Genomic DNA, 16,136 nt, shown 5'->3' on the forward strand with positions numbered 1-16,136 from the left:
ATAGGCTGTCAAATCAATTTTAACGGCGTCAATTTCTTTTTATCTATTGATAGTTGATTTCATTAAAAAACATTTGCACAAATCAAGCCTACCCACTTTTCCATGTTGATAAAAGTATTGAAATGATAATTCAAGGGACATTTAGGCGATAATAGATAAAAATGTGCAATTAATTTGCGATTAATCACGAGTTAAGTATGACATTCATGAGATTAATCGGGATTAAATATTTTAATAGATTGACAGCCCTAATTATTTCATCATTAGAGAGTTGAATAAAATAAATAATAAAATCTGAGGGCACAAATAAAAAAATTCAAATAAACTTGGCTTGATTTGATTTGAGAGGATTAAGAAGTCTTATTTTCAGTGTTTTGTTTTGATATCATTTTTTTAAGGTGAAAAAAAAACCATCCCCCCTGAATTTTTTTTACAACTCGACTACTGTGTATATATATATATATATATATATATATATATATATATATATATATATACATACAGCTCTGGAAAAAAAATAAGAGACCACTTTGACAAATGTTTCTTAAAAGCATCTCTACATGTATGACAGTCATTCTCTTCTGTTAACGGTTGAGTCCTGAGTGACTCCAGTGGTTTTTAAAGCTGTTGTAGCTGCTGTGAAGCTGTTTGACCAGCAGGGGGCAGAAGGACATCATATATAGTTTATAGTATTTGCTCCCTTCTGGATTTCTTACTTTTTTGCAGATTCTTCTCTACATGTATGACAGCCATTCTTTCTTTTCTATTTTAAACACCAACACAAACACATGAGGTCATCGCCTGAACCACATCTGGTTTTATAGGAAGATTATAAATAAAAACCACTGCTGGGATTAAACATCGACATTATCCCACTAAAACTGGTTTATAAACTCTTCCTGAGGTAAAATGTTCTTGCTGTGTTGTTTAGGAATAAATATGAACATGTTTTCTTTGCATTATTATTATTATTATTATTATTCAAGGTCTGAAAAGACTTGATATTCCTGTTATTTAGACTAGTTTAGTCATTTTCAGCCAATAAAAGCTCTAAATGACAATATTTTTATTTCAATTTTGGGAGAAATGTTGTCGGTAGTTGATAGAATAAAACCAAAAAAAAATAATTTAATTGTACTCAAACACACAGCTATAAATAGTAAAACCAGAGAAACTGATCATTTTGGGAGTGGTCTCTTAATGTTTTCCAGAGCTGTATGTTTTCATGTGATAAGAGCTGAAGGGTTTTATTTTTAGATTTCACTGTAAAAACAAAGTGGTGGATGAAGTGGTTTTTGTTTGAGCTTGAACTGAACCGACCAGTTCCTGTGTGTGATTCATCAGCCGAGATGTTTTTATATCGACACATGATTTATTATAGTGTTAGATAGTTGTTGTTTAGTTGTTGGTTAGTTGTTCTGACAGATTTCACCACCATATTTGATAATATATCTGTTAAAAGTTGAGTCCTGAGTGACTCCAGTGGTTTTTTAAAGCTGTTGTAGCTGCTGTGAAGCTGTTTGACCAGCAGGGGGCAGAATGATATCAAATAGTATTTGCTCCCTTCTGGATTTCTTACTTTTTTGCAGATTTATCACACTTTTGTTTCACACTTTGTTTATATATTAGACAAAGACAACCCAAGTAAACATAAAATACAGTTTTTAGATGATAATTTCATTCTTTAATCACTTCTATTTCTATTTAATCATTTGGTCCCAAAGCTTTACAACGGTCTCTATAACACTTTCCAAACTGAAAGTTGTCAGTGATTTCGTTTTTCATTTTATCTTGAATTTTATAATGTGTTGCTGCAGAACAACTGGATGCAAATCACACTGTCAGACATTTCCAAAGCTTTTTTTGTCTCTAGTGTGAAAGCAATAACTTATTTATCTGTTGCTCTGTCTGATTTATTCACAAAAACACGTGCTCATAGTGTGCATTCATCTCTTATCTACGGTTCAGTTTCTTTTTTTGCTATTTTTCTACTTTATTTTGTTCTTATTGCATGTTTTTATTATTCTACTGCAGCAACAGTGTGTGAGACTCATATTGTTTCTAAATTAATTAAGATTTGCATTGATTCTGAATGGGTTGTTACAGGATAGATTAATATATAAAGTTAGATATTCCACAGAAAATAAGGCAAGGCAAGGCAAGGCATCTTTATTTATATAGCGCATTTCATGCCAAGGCAACTCAATGTGCTTTACATAAAGACAAAACTTTTTTTTTTTTAAAAGAGAAGCATAAAACAGAATAAAAACAAACACAAAAAAGTTTTAAGTTCTTAAAAAGAGCTCAGCTATAAGCACGTGAAATGAGAAAAGAGAAATAAGAGCATTAAGTGGCTCTATGATGGTAGAGATCCACACAAGACAATACGTAAGTCATAACCTCCACAAAGTAAATACATGAGTAGCTTGTAATAATAATAATAAATCAATGAAGGTGAGAGTAGAAATGTGCAGAATGAGGCAGAGCCGGATCAGAACAATGGTCCTAGTGTCTCGACCGACTCTCTGGTTTCATGACGTTTATTTGAGTTTCACTCTCTGACTGAAGCTGAGATCGTTACGTCTTCATCTGATCTGATCCCACACTGTTATTAGGAGAAATGACGTTGTAGATATCTGTAACTGGAATTATGACTAGTCAGAATTAGGGCTGGGACGATACACTTTTCTCCCGATTCGATTTTTCTACGATTTTTTTGGATGGCGATTCGATTTAAATTGCGATTCTACGATATTGCCGATTCTCTCTATGATTTTTAGTCTTTAGCATTTTTAACATTTATCTGCACACAAATACTGTAGGAGCCTATAAATTAACATACTCCATTATAAAGTGAACTTAAACCAGGGTTTCCCCCAGAAAACTTGTTAAAGGGATAGTTCAACATTTTGGCAAATTGGCCCATTGCCATAATCGCTATAGTCATAGCAGTAGGTTCGTTACCTTTAATTGTAGGTGTAAGCTATTTTCAGCACGGCGGAGCGCAGCAGCAGGCTGCTCAGAGCTACGCTATGGAGGCTAAGGGAATTTCTTGGTTTCCCTCATTAAACTCATCAAATACAAAATCCCAAAACTCCACAGCGCTTTTGTAGACAAGTTGTGACCTGCACAACCACCACGCTATGAGATAATGACGGAACGATACGAAACGGAGCCGTTTTCGAGGTAAATTCATACAAAACCGCTGATGCGCGTTGCGTTCAGGGACAGTTTTTCAGCAAGCAGTCTCCGTATTTACCCTGTATTTACCTCGAAAACGGCTCCGTTTCGTATCGTTCCGTCATTATCTCATAGCGTGGTGGTTGTGCAGGTCACAACTTGTCTACAAAAGCGCTGTGGAGTTTTGGGATGTTGAATTTGATGAGTTTAATGAGGGAAACCAAGAAATTCCCTTAGCCTCCATAGCGTAGCTCTGAGCAGCCAGCTGCTGCGCTCCGCCGTTCTAAAAATAGCTTACACCTACAATTAAAGGTAACGAACCTACTGCTATGACTATAGCAATTATGGCAATGGGCCAATTTGCCAAAATGTTGAACTATCCCTTTAAGCCCGGTGGTAGGGTGGCACCGGCGGGCCACCGGTGCCCAAGCGTGTTTTTCTGTGACAGGGGCCTGACCCTGACCGATGGCAGGGCCCTGTAGGGAACAGATTCATTAATGGAGCAGTAGCATTTAGCAGGTGTGATTCCATAAGGCCATAAGATCCATGTTAAAAGTTGACTGGAAATTTGAAAATATTATCATAAACATCTGTTATTATAAGACTTTATGTAACTTAAACACCAGCTATAGCAGAGTCTTACAGAAAGGCACTCTTGAAATGCTGTTCAATCAACCACAAAAAAAAGTAGGCCTAATAATTATAATTATAAAAAAATATTTAAATAAATAACATCAACTGTTTGCATTAAAAACTAAAAAACAACTGCCTGGTGTCTCCATTGTTAAAGTCTAGCCTTATTTCCATGGATTATAGATCCATCATCCATGTTTTGTTTTTTTTATTTATTTTTTACATCTGGAGTCACGTGCACATGACGTACCACTCTCTTTTTCCGGTAAATGAACTGTAGATATCTGTAATGACAAACCCCATACACATGAATGGTTAAAGTGACGTCATTTGTCCTATAGGAAGAACGTAGTTGTGGATCTGAAATGTTCTTTTTGACAAGAGGCAAAACTGAATTACAGATATCTGGAATAAAAAATCCAACTATTCAAAATGTAGTTAGGACCAGTCAGAAAGACGTTGTTGATATCTACAATGTTCATTCTGGAGAGTCAAACTGAGCTTTTAAATGTTAAATCTGCTTGTCATAGTCTGCTCTCCCTGACTCCTGTCTGTGTGTGTGTGTGTGTGTGTGTCTGTGTGTGTGTGTGTGTGTGTGTGTGTGTAGATAACTACGTCCATCGGCTGGTGGCCAGTAAGACGGACGGGAAGATGGTTCAGTACGAGTGTGAAGGCGACACCTGCCACGCTGAGAAGATCGACGCTCTGCAGCTGGAGGTACAGAGGAGCATGTTGATGTGTTAAAGGGACAGTTCAACATTTAGTCAGACTGGCCCATTGCCATAATGTCCCTATAGTCATAGCAGGTTCATTACCTTTAATTGTCGGTGCAAGCTGTTTTTACACAATCCAACAACTCCACAACGCTCTGGTGGACAAGTTGTGAGCTGCACATTCACCACGCTATGAGATAATAACACAACGTTACCACACAGAGTTGTTTTAGAGGGAAATACAGAGACTGTTGATGAAAAACTGTCCCTGAAGGCAACGTGCATCAGTGGTTTTACATGTATTTCCCTCTAAAACAACTCTGTGTGGTAACGTTGTGTTATTATCTCATAGCGTGGTGAATGTGCAGCTCACAACTTGTCCACCAGAGCGTTGTGGAGTTGTTGGATTGTGTATTTGATGAGTTTGATGAGGGAAACCAATTAAGAAATCCCATAATGAGCCTCCGTAGCGTAGCTCTGAGCAGCTCACGGCTCTGCTCCTCCGTTCTAAAAACAGCTTGCACCGACAATTAAAGGTAACAAACCTACTGCTATGACTATAGGGATTATGGTGATGGGCTAATGTGACAAAATGTTGAACTATCCCTTTAAACAGTTCAGCAAGTGGTAGATGAAATGATCTCCAAAAGACATAAAGTTACAGACGACACATTCCCTTTACATTTTAAATATTTGTTTTATTTTTATCTTTTACATTTTTATTTCATGTCATTAGTTTGTTCCAGTCCTGGGGTCTGAAAGGAGCAGGATGAAGAGAACTTATAACACCTGCTCCTTTCTTCAAAAATAAGCACAAACATCAGATGAAATACCATAATAATGAGCCGGTTGCAGCCAACAATATACAAAATCAAAAATCCATAGCAATTCTTTTTTTATTACATGTTTTTATATTATTCTTTTGCTTATACTTCCTCTTGAACTGAAAAATATTTGAGCAGCTTTTTCCTTCTATCGTTACAGTAATAATAATAAATTCCTTATTGTAACAGCCACCACAGAAATACACATTTGTTTTAACTTAGTCTTTGCAATGTAGAAAATTAAAAATAATACACTGATATTGATTAAAATATTGAAAAAGAGTGTTTCATGTTTAACTTTATGTCTTTTGGAGATCATTTCATCTTCCACTTAACACATTAACGGACACTTGGACCAGAGCGGGTGGACAAACTTTCACATGTTTCATTTTATTATGAGTTAAAATTAAATTAAATTTTCTTATTATGTATTGTTTTAGAAAACTAAAATAATCCACTGATATTGAATAAAATATTGAAAAAGAGTGTTTCATGTTTAACTTTATGTCTTTTGGAGATCATTTCATCTTCCACTGGATGAACCGTTAAACACATTAACACACATTTTAAACCAGAGGGGGGACAAACTTTCACATGTTTCATTTCATTATGAGTTATTATGATTTCTAATGTGATATTATGGGATGTAATGTGTTGTAACGAGGTGTTGTGTGTGTGTGTGTGTGGTTGTGTGTCGTCAGTACTCGTACCTGCTGACCAGTCAGCTGGAGTCTCAGAGGATCTACTGGGAGAACAAGATCGTTCACCTGGAGAAGGAGACGGCCGAGGAGGTGAAACACTGACACACTGACCCCAGACCAGCCAGCTGCACACATCTGGCTGCTATGGCAACACACATCTGGCTGCTATGGCAACACACATCTGGCTGCTCCCTCTGACTCCTGTCTGTGTGTCTCAGATCAACAACATGAAGGCGAAGTTTAAGGAAACTCTGGAGCGCTGCGACAACCTGGAGCAGCGACTGGGAGAGATCAGCAAGGAGAAGCAGAGCGTGGAGAAGAAGTAGGAGCTCCTTAAAGGGATAGTTCACCTGAAAATTGAAGTTTCAGAGTCCTCCGTGGCTTCTCTGAGTTACAGGGGGTCTCGGCGTAGCAGTGCATGTCCATATGACGGTTGCAAATGGATACCAACTGTCTTCGTAACAAAAAGACACACCAAAAAACATCCAAATACCTCCATGCTGCTGGTATGTAATGTCCCTCTTGTATTGAAGCCCCGAAATGAGAAATTGTTCCGAAAAAAATTAAATAAGTCTATATTTCAAGCTTGTTTGTAGCAGAAGCCCAAATCTCGGACCAGGAAGAGCAGTGCTGGGAGCTTCCGCTACAAACAAGCTTGTAATATAGACTAATTTAATTTTTTCTGAACAATTTCTCATGTCGGGGCCTCAATACAAGAGGGCGTGGAGGTATTTGGATGTTTTTTGGTGTGTCTTTTTGTTACGAAGACAGTTGGTATCCATTAGCAACCGTCATATGGACATGCACTGCTACGCCGAGACCCCCTGTAACTCAGAGAAGACACGGAGGACTTCTCGGACAGAAATTTCAATTTTGGGTGAACTATCACTTTAATCCTTTACTCACTGTCTACATGTGTTTGTTCCTGCAGCCAGTGAATGCACCACTCACTGTCTCCTCCTCCTGCAGGTTCACGCAGCTGAACAGTCGGGTGGTGAAGCTGAGTCAGGAGCTGAAGGAGGAGCAGGAGATGAACCGCTGCCTGAGAGCCAATCAGACGCAGCTGCAGGCCCAGCTGGGGGAGGAGGAGAGGAGGGGGAGGGAGACCGGTGAGTGGAGGGGGAGAGGAGGAGGAGGAGGAGGGGAGGGGGAGGGAGAGGAGAGGAGGAGAGGAGGAGGGAGGGAGACAGTAGTAGTAGTAGTAGTAGTAGTAGTAAACCTTTATTTTACCAGGCAAGAATAGCTAAGAATACATTCTTATTAAGGCAATGTCCTGGTAGGAGGTGAAGACCTCCTAAGGGACAAGGGAGAGGGGGAGTAGAACATTAAAATATAGACAATAAAAGCACATACAACAACAGTGACACAAAAGAAGAAAGAATAAAGACAGTAAGCCAACATAATGCAATGACATACCACAAAATGACAGTTAGTTTGACGTACAGTGACATACAACCAGTTAAGTAAGGACAGAGACACTAAAAGTAAAAACAGTGATACTAGACAACCATAGATGAGACAGTAACAGAACAACAGCAGTAACAGGCGGTGTTAGTGAGGTTAGTGAGGTGACAGGATCAGAGAGAGCTCTGGCTGGGACAGCTGCAGGTAAACTTTATACTTTATGGATTTAGTTTTGACTTGTTTGAAGGAGTTGACAGAGGTAGGAGTTTGTAATCGTAAGGATTTTTGGAGTTGATTCCAGCTGTCGGCGGCTGCAACCTGGAAGGAGGAACGGCCCAGGGAAGAGTTGTACCCTCGGGGCATTTAACAACAATGATGTAACAGCTGTGAGTCGTTGGTAAAGGTCAGGTGGTTTATTGATCACAGAGAGAATCCAGTAACACTCATCATCAGACAGCAGAGAAGAGACGGAGGGTTGTTATTATGTTATTACAGGGTTCAGCTCTGGCTCTGCCCACATGTAGCTCACATAGATATAGATATAGATATAGATATATATACTGACTAGATGCAGCGTTCCCAGGCAGCTCTGTTGAGTGGAATACGTCAACGCGGCGGCCATCTTGGTCAGGGGGAAGCCATGTCTACTTCCTGCATTAGAGATCTATCAACCATTATAATCACCAGAACTCACTGAATATTCAACCCATTTTCAAGCCGTTTGGTTTATTATAAATGATAAATGATGAGTCCAGTGTCCTCAGTCCACTTCCTGTCTCCTCTCTGAGCTCAGCTCCTCCTCTTCTTCTTCGTTATTTACGTCTTCTTCTTTTTCGTCTTCTTTGTATACTTCTCTTTTTCTTCTTTCAACTAGCTTCTTGTAGTGCGGCCTCAGGTGTTGATGCAGTTGTGTGTTGTGTTGTTAGATAGACAGACAGACAGACAGACAGATAGACAGACAGACAGACAGACAGACAGACAGACAGACAGACAGACAGATAGATAGATAGATAGATAGATAGATAGATAGATAGATAGACTTTATTGATCCCAAGCTGGGAAATGACAGTGCAGCAGCAGCATTACACACAGTGACGCTACAGTGACGATAACAACATATAGTATAAGAATGTAAAGGACAAACTATACATAATAAAATAGCAAAATAGCAATACCAAATAAAATAAAATGTAATGTACAAAAGTATATACAACAAATTGGCAGTGTTGTGTTGTTGCAGTGACACACTGGTTCATACATACAGAGACAGAGACAGAGACAAGAGCAGCAGCAGCTTCAGCAGCAGGGGGCGCTGTGTGGATGTGAGGAGCCGTTCTCACTCTTATTGATCCTGAAAATGAGTAATAATGAGCCACAGTTACTAGTTACTTCCCCCAGAAAGTAACTGAAGACTTTACTTTACATACATAAAGTAATGTGAGTTAGCTGTAAATGTTTTAAACCCCTGAGTCTGAGTCTGAGTCTGAGTCTGAGTCCGACCTGCAGCTGCTGCAGTTCACCGTTCAGTTCCCAGAAGTTTCTGGTTTGCTGGTGAAACAGTTTGAACTAATCTCAGAGTTTTGAAACGTCTGTGTGAAACAGAAGAACAGGAAACGATCCGGTGTTTCAGCTGCTCAGTCTGAGTCTGAGTCTGAGTCTGGGACAGTGGAGAAGTAGATTTGTGTCATTATGATTCAACCAAAAGAAGTTGCTTCAACCAAAACAAATATTTAAATCAAAAAAGAAAAGTGTTTGAATGGAAAAAAACATTTGACACCCAAAAGAATTGTATTTGAACACTATATTTTTGCTTTTTTTGCTTGAAGTGAAGTTTTTATTTTGATTGAATAATAAAGACACAAATCTATCTTCATAACAGATGAAGTGTTTTCTCCTTTGAACCACACTGCAAAAACTCAACATCTTACCAAGAATATTTGTCTTATTTATAGTCAAAATGTCATTTCTAGTCAAAACAAATCTCATTCTACCTAAAATATGTTTATACTGTATATATATACACATAGTTATACATTTTTTTTAAAAGTAGCTTGTCTTTAGACACTTTTGACTTATTTCAAGTCTATTTTCATTTGAAATAAGTAGAAAAATCTGATAGTGGAGCAAGTTTTTCTTTCTTATTACAAACACTGCCAGATTTTTCTACTTATTTCAAGTGAAATTTAGTTTGAAACAAATGAAAATGATCTAAAAACAAGTAAATTTTTAGGTGATGAGTCTTATTTTAAGTAAAAAGAGATTAGTTTTGACTAGAAATGAGACATTTTGACAAGAAATAAGACAAATATTCTTGGAGTTTTTGCAGTGCAGAGCTGGTTTACGCCCGTGTGTCGTTTATCTGTGTCGACACAAACTCAGACTCAAAGGTCGACTCACTCACAGACTGAAGGACGTCGGCTCGCCCGCGGCGCTCGGAGCTCACAGTTCCTCATTTATCTATCTGCTCATATTTTGCAAATGCTAAACAAATAGCAGCCGGACAGGTAAACAGGAAGTGCAGCGAGCATGCAAAGTGTTTACAGAGGAGGTGGACAGAATAATAGAAACAGGAAGCGCCGGTTTATGAAGTTAAAGAGCAGCGGCGGCGGCGTCTCGGCCTCGGGGCAGAGTGGATGTAAATGTCACGAAATCTTCCGTCTGAACTTTAGACACCTGTGTTTTTCCTTAAACAGCAGCATGAGTGTGTGTTTATGAGGAGGAAACACACACACCTACACACACCACTGTATTTACTGACACAGTCCATAATAATCACCGGTTTTGGTTTCCTGGTGCTGTGATCTCAGGCTGAATCATCGTCGCCATGGGAACTAATGAGTGTTGTTTCAGCAGCAGGAACAGGAAGTCGTTGTGTTTCTGCACATTGATTAAACGTTTTTTACCCGTTAAGAAGATCAAACCGTTTTTATCTTGTCGGGACGTTTGTGTTGGCGCAGCTTCAATGGAGCGCTCCCATTGGCTGTCAGCGCCTCGTACAGGAAACTAGCTGCGTTTCTGGAGGACGCAATAAAGGGACGGACCGGGACGTAGCACTAAAGCTAAGCTAACGGTTCTGTCCAGACCGGTCCCTCGCTTTATTGTGTCCTCAGAAACAGCTGTTGTGTTGTGATTAAAGGATAATTTCCGTTTTTTTACAACCTGGACCTTATTTCTAGCATAAAATACGATCATTTTCCTCCCCCAGATAACTTTGGTGTCATTTGGAGTCGTTTTGACGAAATTAGCCCCAGTGGAGAGGCGCCAGAGACGTTCTAATATGAAGGACTTTGGAGGCGCGTATATCCGTATAATGAGAGAACATGGGGCAGCGCAATGCAGCCTCTAAATAACACATTATCTGCAGAGAAACTCCTTCATTTCACCAATATTTAGTTGTGATAGGCTAGTGCTATTCCCCTCTGAGTCCGGGGTTAGCTGTTATCAACATCCGGGGTCTGTAGGTTGACCTGCTGACCTCTGACCTGGATGATGTCATCTCTGAGCTTGTTGCTACCGCTAATGCTACGGTTGGTTTCTGCGTGTTTGTGACTTGTCAGAACAAAATGAGCAGCTGGATGAAGTTCAGCTTCCACAGGCTTCCTCTCCTCAACCTGGACTCACTAAAGCTCCGGCTAGTTGAGATAAAAATGGACCCGAATGCCGAAGCAGAATGATTATTATCAGAATGAGCCGCGCTGTGTGGCGCTCAGAGATGACATCATCCAGGTCAGAGGTCAGTAGGTCAACCTACAGACCCCGGATGTTGATAACAGCTAACCCCGGACTCAGAGGGGAATAGCACTAGCCTATCAGAACTAAATATTGGTGACATGAAGGAGTTTCTCTGCAGATAATGTGTTATTTAGACCCTGTAGACTCCATTATACGGATTTATACCATGGTCTGGATGAATCCTCGATTCTGATTGGCTGCTGGGTGTCCATTAAAAAGTGATAATGGACACCCATAAAGATGTTCCGGTAAAATAGCCTGATTACGTTCTAAATATTACTGCGCTGGCTCAAACGCTTGTTGGTAACCACGGCAACGGACACTCGGACCAAAACAACTTTTTTTCAGCGCATCACGGCACTGGAGTCTGTAAACACACCAGCGGTAAGAAGTGCACTGGACCTCTGAAAAACTTTGTGTCACCGTAACGTTTAAGCTGTCACCTCACCTCCCTTCACTGATCAACTATCAGGCTGTAGCAGAGTCACTGGCTGTAACGTTACGCTGCCGTCACAGCGGGTCCCTCTTTTTTTTTCTTTTATCGCCGACAAGAGTTATTAAATAGTCCGCTCAGCCGCTTATTGTTACAGACGAGACGACGTATGATTTTAACCGTAAAAACAACATTAAATCATGACTGAATTAATTAATATGTATTTTTCTCGTAAGTGACCATGGTATAAGCGGGATAATGCCCTTCGAGGTGTCCGATTATCAGAAATTAATGGACATTAATTTCTGATAATGGACACCTCGTCGGGCATTATCCCTTACATACGCGCCTCTCGGCTGGAGCTCATTTCATCACAACCACTTGGAATGACACCAAAGTTATCTGGGGGAGGAAATGATCGGATTTTATGCTAGAAATAAGGTCCAGATTGTAAAAAAAAAAAAACAGTAATTATCCTTTAAGTTGTTTTCTGAGTGTTTGTGAGCATTGAACCTTGAGACACATGAACAACATAAACAGTGTTGTTAAAGGTCTAGTCATGGACATGCTAACAGATGCTAATAGACATGCTAACAGACGCTAACAGCTAACAGATGCTAATAGAAATGCTAACAGATGCTAACAGCTAACAGATTCTAACAGCTAACAGATGCTAACAGCTAACAGCTTCAGCAGCTTCTTGTCTCCTGTTGCAGAGTTTTTCCTCCGTGAACTCACAGTTGATTTACACAACCTGTAAGTGTTTCACCATCTCTGGGTGTTGAGCCACAGGAAGTGTGGGTGCGGGTCGTCCTGGTTGCCGTGGTAACGCCCGCCGGTCCAGCGCTCCATTTGAAAGCAGCAGAGTGTTGTAAACTCTGGTGCAGCTCGTCCACACCTCGGTGGTGTTGACGTGATGAGATTCATCGTCGTCACTCAGCTTCTCTAAATGTTTATGTGAGACTCTGGAGGAGACAGGAAGCTGACACAGCTGTGTGGGGGCTCGACCCCGAGGCCGTCGCTGCAGGTCGCACACGCACGCACACACACACACACACACAACACTGGTGATGAAGCTCCAGAGAATCAACAGTCTGAGTCTCAGCTCCTGGTTCATCTGTTTAGACCAGAAGCTGCAGTTCCTCTCCTCACCACTAGAGTCAAACCATGTTTCCATCCACCTGTCGATCAAATCATCTAAAGATTGATAAAAATATTAATGTAAATAACACAGGTTCAAGTGCGTTTATTTATTTATTTCGGACATGTTAATTGAATCACACACAATTTCAGTTACACAATACAAGCACATGACCGAAACGGAAAACGGGAGAAGCAGAAAGCTCATCCGGTTTCCTTCTAAGAGCTTTAAAGCTCTTACACAGACGTCTTGCCAAGAATATTTTTATTCATCAAAATTAAAGTCAGAGGTTGGAAGACGATCACATACCGTCGTAGTTCCCACCATAAACGGAGATTCATACGGCGGCGTTATTCTCATGACTCGCCACGAAACCGAAAGTAAAGAAACGCTGGTCGGCTCGCCCAGCATTTCCACCACCACTAATAATAACAAAATAACCATAGAGACAAAACCATAGATTTATCTAAAATGGACCATTAACAAGTGGTAACGGAGATTCATCCACATTAATATCAGACTTTTTATAACCAAATAGAAACTCCTCACTGTCCCTTTAAAAAGAACAGTGCAGTTAAACATGCAGCCTTTTAAATTCTAAGGAAATGGAGGCCGACAGCAGCAGATTTGTTTCATTTTTTTATCTTTTAAAATCGATTTTGGGACATTTCATATCGATTCTGAATCGTATTAAATGAGAATTGCGATTATTATGTGAATCGATTTTTTGGCGGCACACCCCTATAAATTAAAGGGATAGTATCATTTTTTTAAAGTGGGGTTGTATGATCTCCAAATAGCCCCTAAGTACTTTAATTGCAGTAGAAGACTCTCTGCACTCCAAAGGTCCAAATAAAAACTGTGTTTTTCCTGCACTTTGAAGGGCTGGAAAAAATTATATTATAGCGAACAATGGAACTGTGTAATTTTTTTCAGGTAAAACCTCTTTTAGGCCGTGAAAATAGGCCGTTTCTTTGGGTCTGTTCACAACACTGTATGTTGTAAATCTCTGGGCAGGGCTATTATGGGCTGGCGTTGCTAACGGGAGGAGTGCAGAGAGTCTTCTACTGCAATTAAAGTACTTAGGGGCTATTTGGAGATCATACAACCCCACTTTTAAAAAAAAATGCTACTATCCCTTTAAGTTTATAAATGTGTTATTCCAGATGTGCTGAATCTTGTCCTCCAGCTGTGAGTGGTGGTTAACTCTTCTCCTCGGTGTGTGTCTATCCTTCAGGTGAGCGTAAGGACGAGACGATCTCGGAGCTGCAGGAGCAGCTGAGGGACGTGATGTTCTACCTGGAGGCTCAGCAGCAGATCGAACACCTTCCTCCTGAGGAGCGCAGCGAGATCCAGGAGGGGCAGATCAACATCGCCGCCGGCCCCGGAGACCCCGCCGCCGGCCCCGGCAACGCCACGGCAACGGCATCGGGCAGAGGGAGGAGGGGCCGCGGCAGGAAGAGGAAGTAGGAGGAAACATCTGATAGGACACGTTGAACCGCTCCGATTCCTCCGTCACAGAAACAGTTTCTGTTCTGGTCGCTGAGTCCGTTTCTCCTCCTCATCATCGTCTTCGTCTCTTTGTCTCTTCTCGTCCTCCGGAGTCGGACAGAACAGAAAGACGCCGAAGGACGAACCGGTTTGTTCCTGTGAAGTGGAAAAAGAAAAAACACTCTGGAGAAGTTTCGTCGGTAACACTTTACACTGCAAAAACTCTACATCTTTCCAAGAATATTTGTCTTCTTTCTTGTCAAAATGTCTCATTTCTAGTCAAAACTAATCTCTTTCCACTTAAAATAAGACTCATCACCTAAAAATTAACTTGTTTTTAGATCATTTTCACTTGTTTCAAACTAATTTTCACTTGAAATAAGTAGAAAAATCTGCCAGTGAAAGCAAGTTTTGTGTGTTTGTAATAAGAAAGAAAAACTTGCTCCACTATCAGATTTTTCTACTTATTTCAAGTAAAAATCTGCTTGAAAGTAGTAAAAAGTGTCTAAAAACAAGCTGCTTTTTAATGTGATGAGTCTTATTTTAGGTATAATTAGATCTATTTTGACTAGAAATGAGACATTTTGACTAAAAATAAGACAAATATTCTTGGTAAGATATTTGATTTTTTGCAGTGTACTCTTTGTCTTCGTCTCTTCTCGTCCTTCGGAGTCGGACAGAACAGAAAGACGCCCTAGGACGAACCGGTTTGTTCCTGTGAAGTGGAAAAAGAAAAAAGACTCTGGAGAAGTTTCGTCTACTTTCTCCTGAATCCTCTCAGACTCAGTTTGTGTTCACTGCAAAAAATTCAAAATCTTACCAAGAATATTAGTCTTATTTCTAGTTAAAAATGTAATTTCTAGTCAAAATAAATCTAATTCTACTTAAAATAAGACTCATCACATAAAAAAGCAGCTTGTTTTTAGACACTTTTTACTTTTTTCAAGCAGATTTTCACTTTAAATAAGTAGAAAAATCTGATAGTGGAGCAAGTTTTTCTTTCTTATTACAAGCACAAAAAAAAAACTTGCTTTCACTGGCAGATTTTTCTACTTATTTCAAGTGAAAATTAGTTTGAAACAAGTGAAAATGATCTAAAAACAAGTTAATTTTAGGTGATGAGTCTTATTTTTAGTGAAAAGAGATTAGTTTTGACTAGAAATGAGACATTTTGACAAGAAAGAAGACAAATATTCTTGGAAAGATGTAGAGTTTTTGCAGTGTTTGTGTTGAAGGTTTTTTTTTTTTTTCTCCAGTTTCCATTGAAATCTACTCAGGATGTCGGAGCGCTGGACGGATTATTTCCTTTCCCTGAACTCCTGGAAAGTCCAGGACTTGAACGCTCACTGCCAGGAAACAGGAAGTGTTTTTTTTTTACCTTTTGGCTGACACAGGAAACGTTGAGACGGGCGTCGAGAGTTCACACACTCCTCTTTTGAATTGTAAATCGGTGAAACTCTGATCCAGGAAGGAACATGAATGATGAAAACAACCAATCAGACATCGGCAGGACAGGACGCAGGCCACGCCCCCTTTCCTCTGCACCCAACGTTCATGTTCTTTACATTAATTATAAACGTTTTATTAAATTTATTTCAGTTCTGGTTGAAGACGACTCTGTTCTGATTGGCTCCTTCATAACCAGAGGAATAAATGTGGAAATGTTGTTAAATGGTGAAGTTATGACATCATCATCTTTTATGAAGGAATCACATCTGGTTTACCTGATAAAGTTGTTATCATTACATATTATTAAAGGGATAGTTCAACATTTTGTCCAATTGGCCCATTGCCATAATCCCTATAGTCATAGCAGTAGGTTCGTTACCTTTAATTGTCGGTGCAAGCTGTTTTTAGAACGGCGGAGCAGAGCCGTGAGCTGCT

General features: G+C 39.8%; 1 protein-coding gene across 3 annotated transcripts in view; it reads left to right on the forward strand.

The window, feature by feature from the left end:
• The window catches only part of brap (BRCA1 associated protein), a 30,668-nt gene extending 16,423 nt beyond the window's left edge, over positions 1–14,245 (forward strand). For all 3 annotated transcript variants that reach the window (XM_085792504.1, XM_085792505.1, XM_085792506.1), the window contains exons 9-13: positions 4,421–4,530; positions 6,052–6,141; positions 6,270–6,373; positions 7,021–7,160; positions 13,999–14,245. In XM_085792504.1, the coding sequence (XP_085648630.1) occupies positions 4,421–4,530; positions 6,052–6,141; positions 6,270–6,373; positions 7,021–7,160; positions 13,999–14,231 (677 nt within the window). In that variant the 3' untranslated portion in view covers positions 14,232–14,245. The remainder of the gene's footprint in view (positions 1–4,420; positions 4,531–6,051; positions 6,142–6,269; positions 6,374–7,020; positions 7,161–13,998) is intronic.
• Positions 14,246–16,136: the final 1,891 nt, after the last annotated feature.

The sequence above is a fragment of the Trachurus japonicus genome, chromosome 12 (genome assembly GCF_045865225.1).
Source record: "Trachurus japonicus isolate A0001 chromosome 12, Traja_1.0".
In the NCBI taxonomy this organism is placed as follows: Eukaryota; Metazoa; Chordata; class Actinopteri; order Carangiformes; family Carangidae; genus Trachurus; species Trachurus japonicus.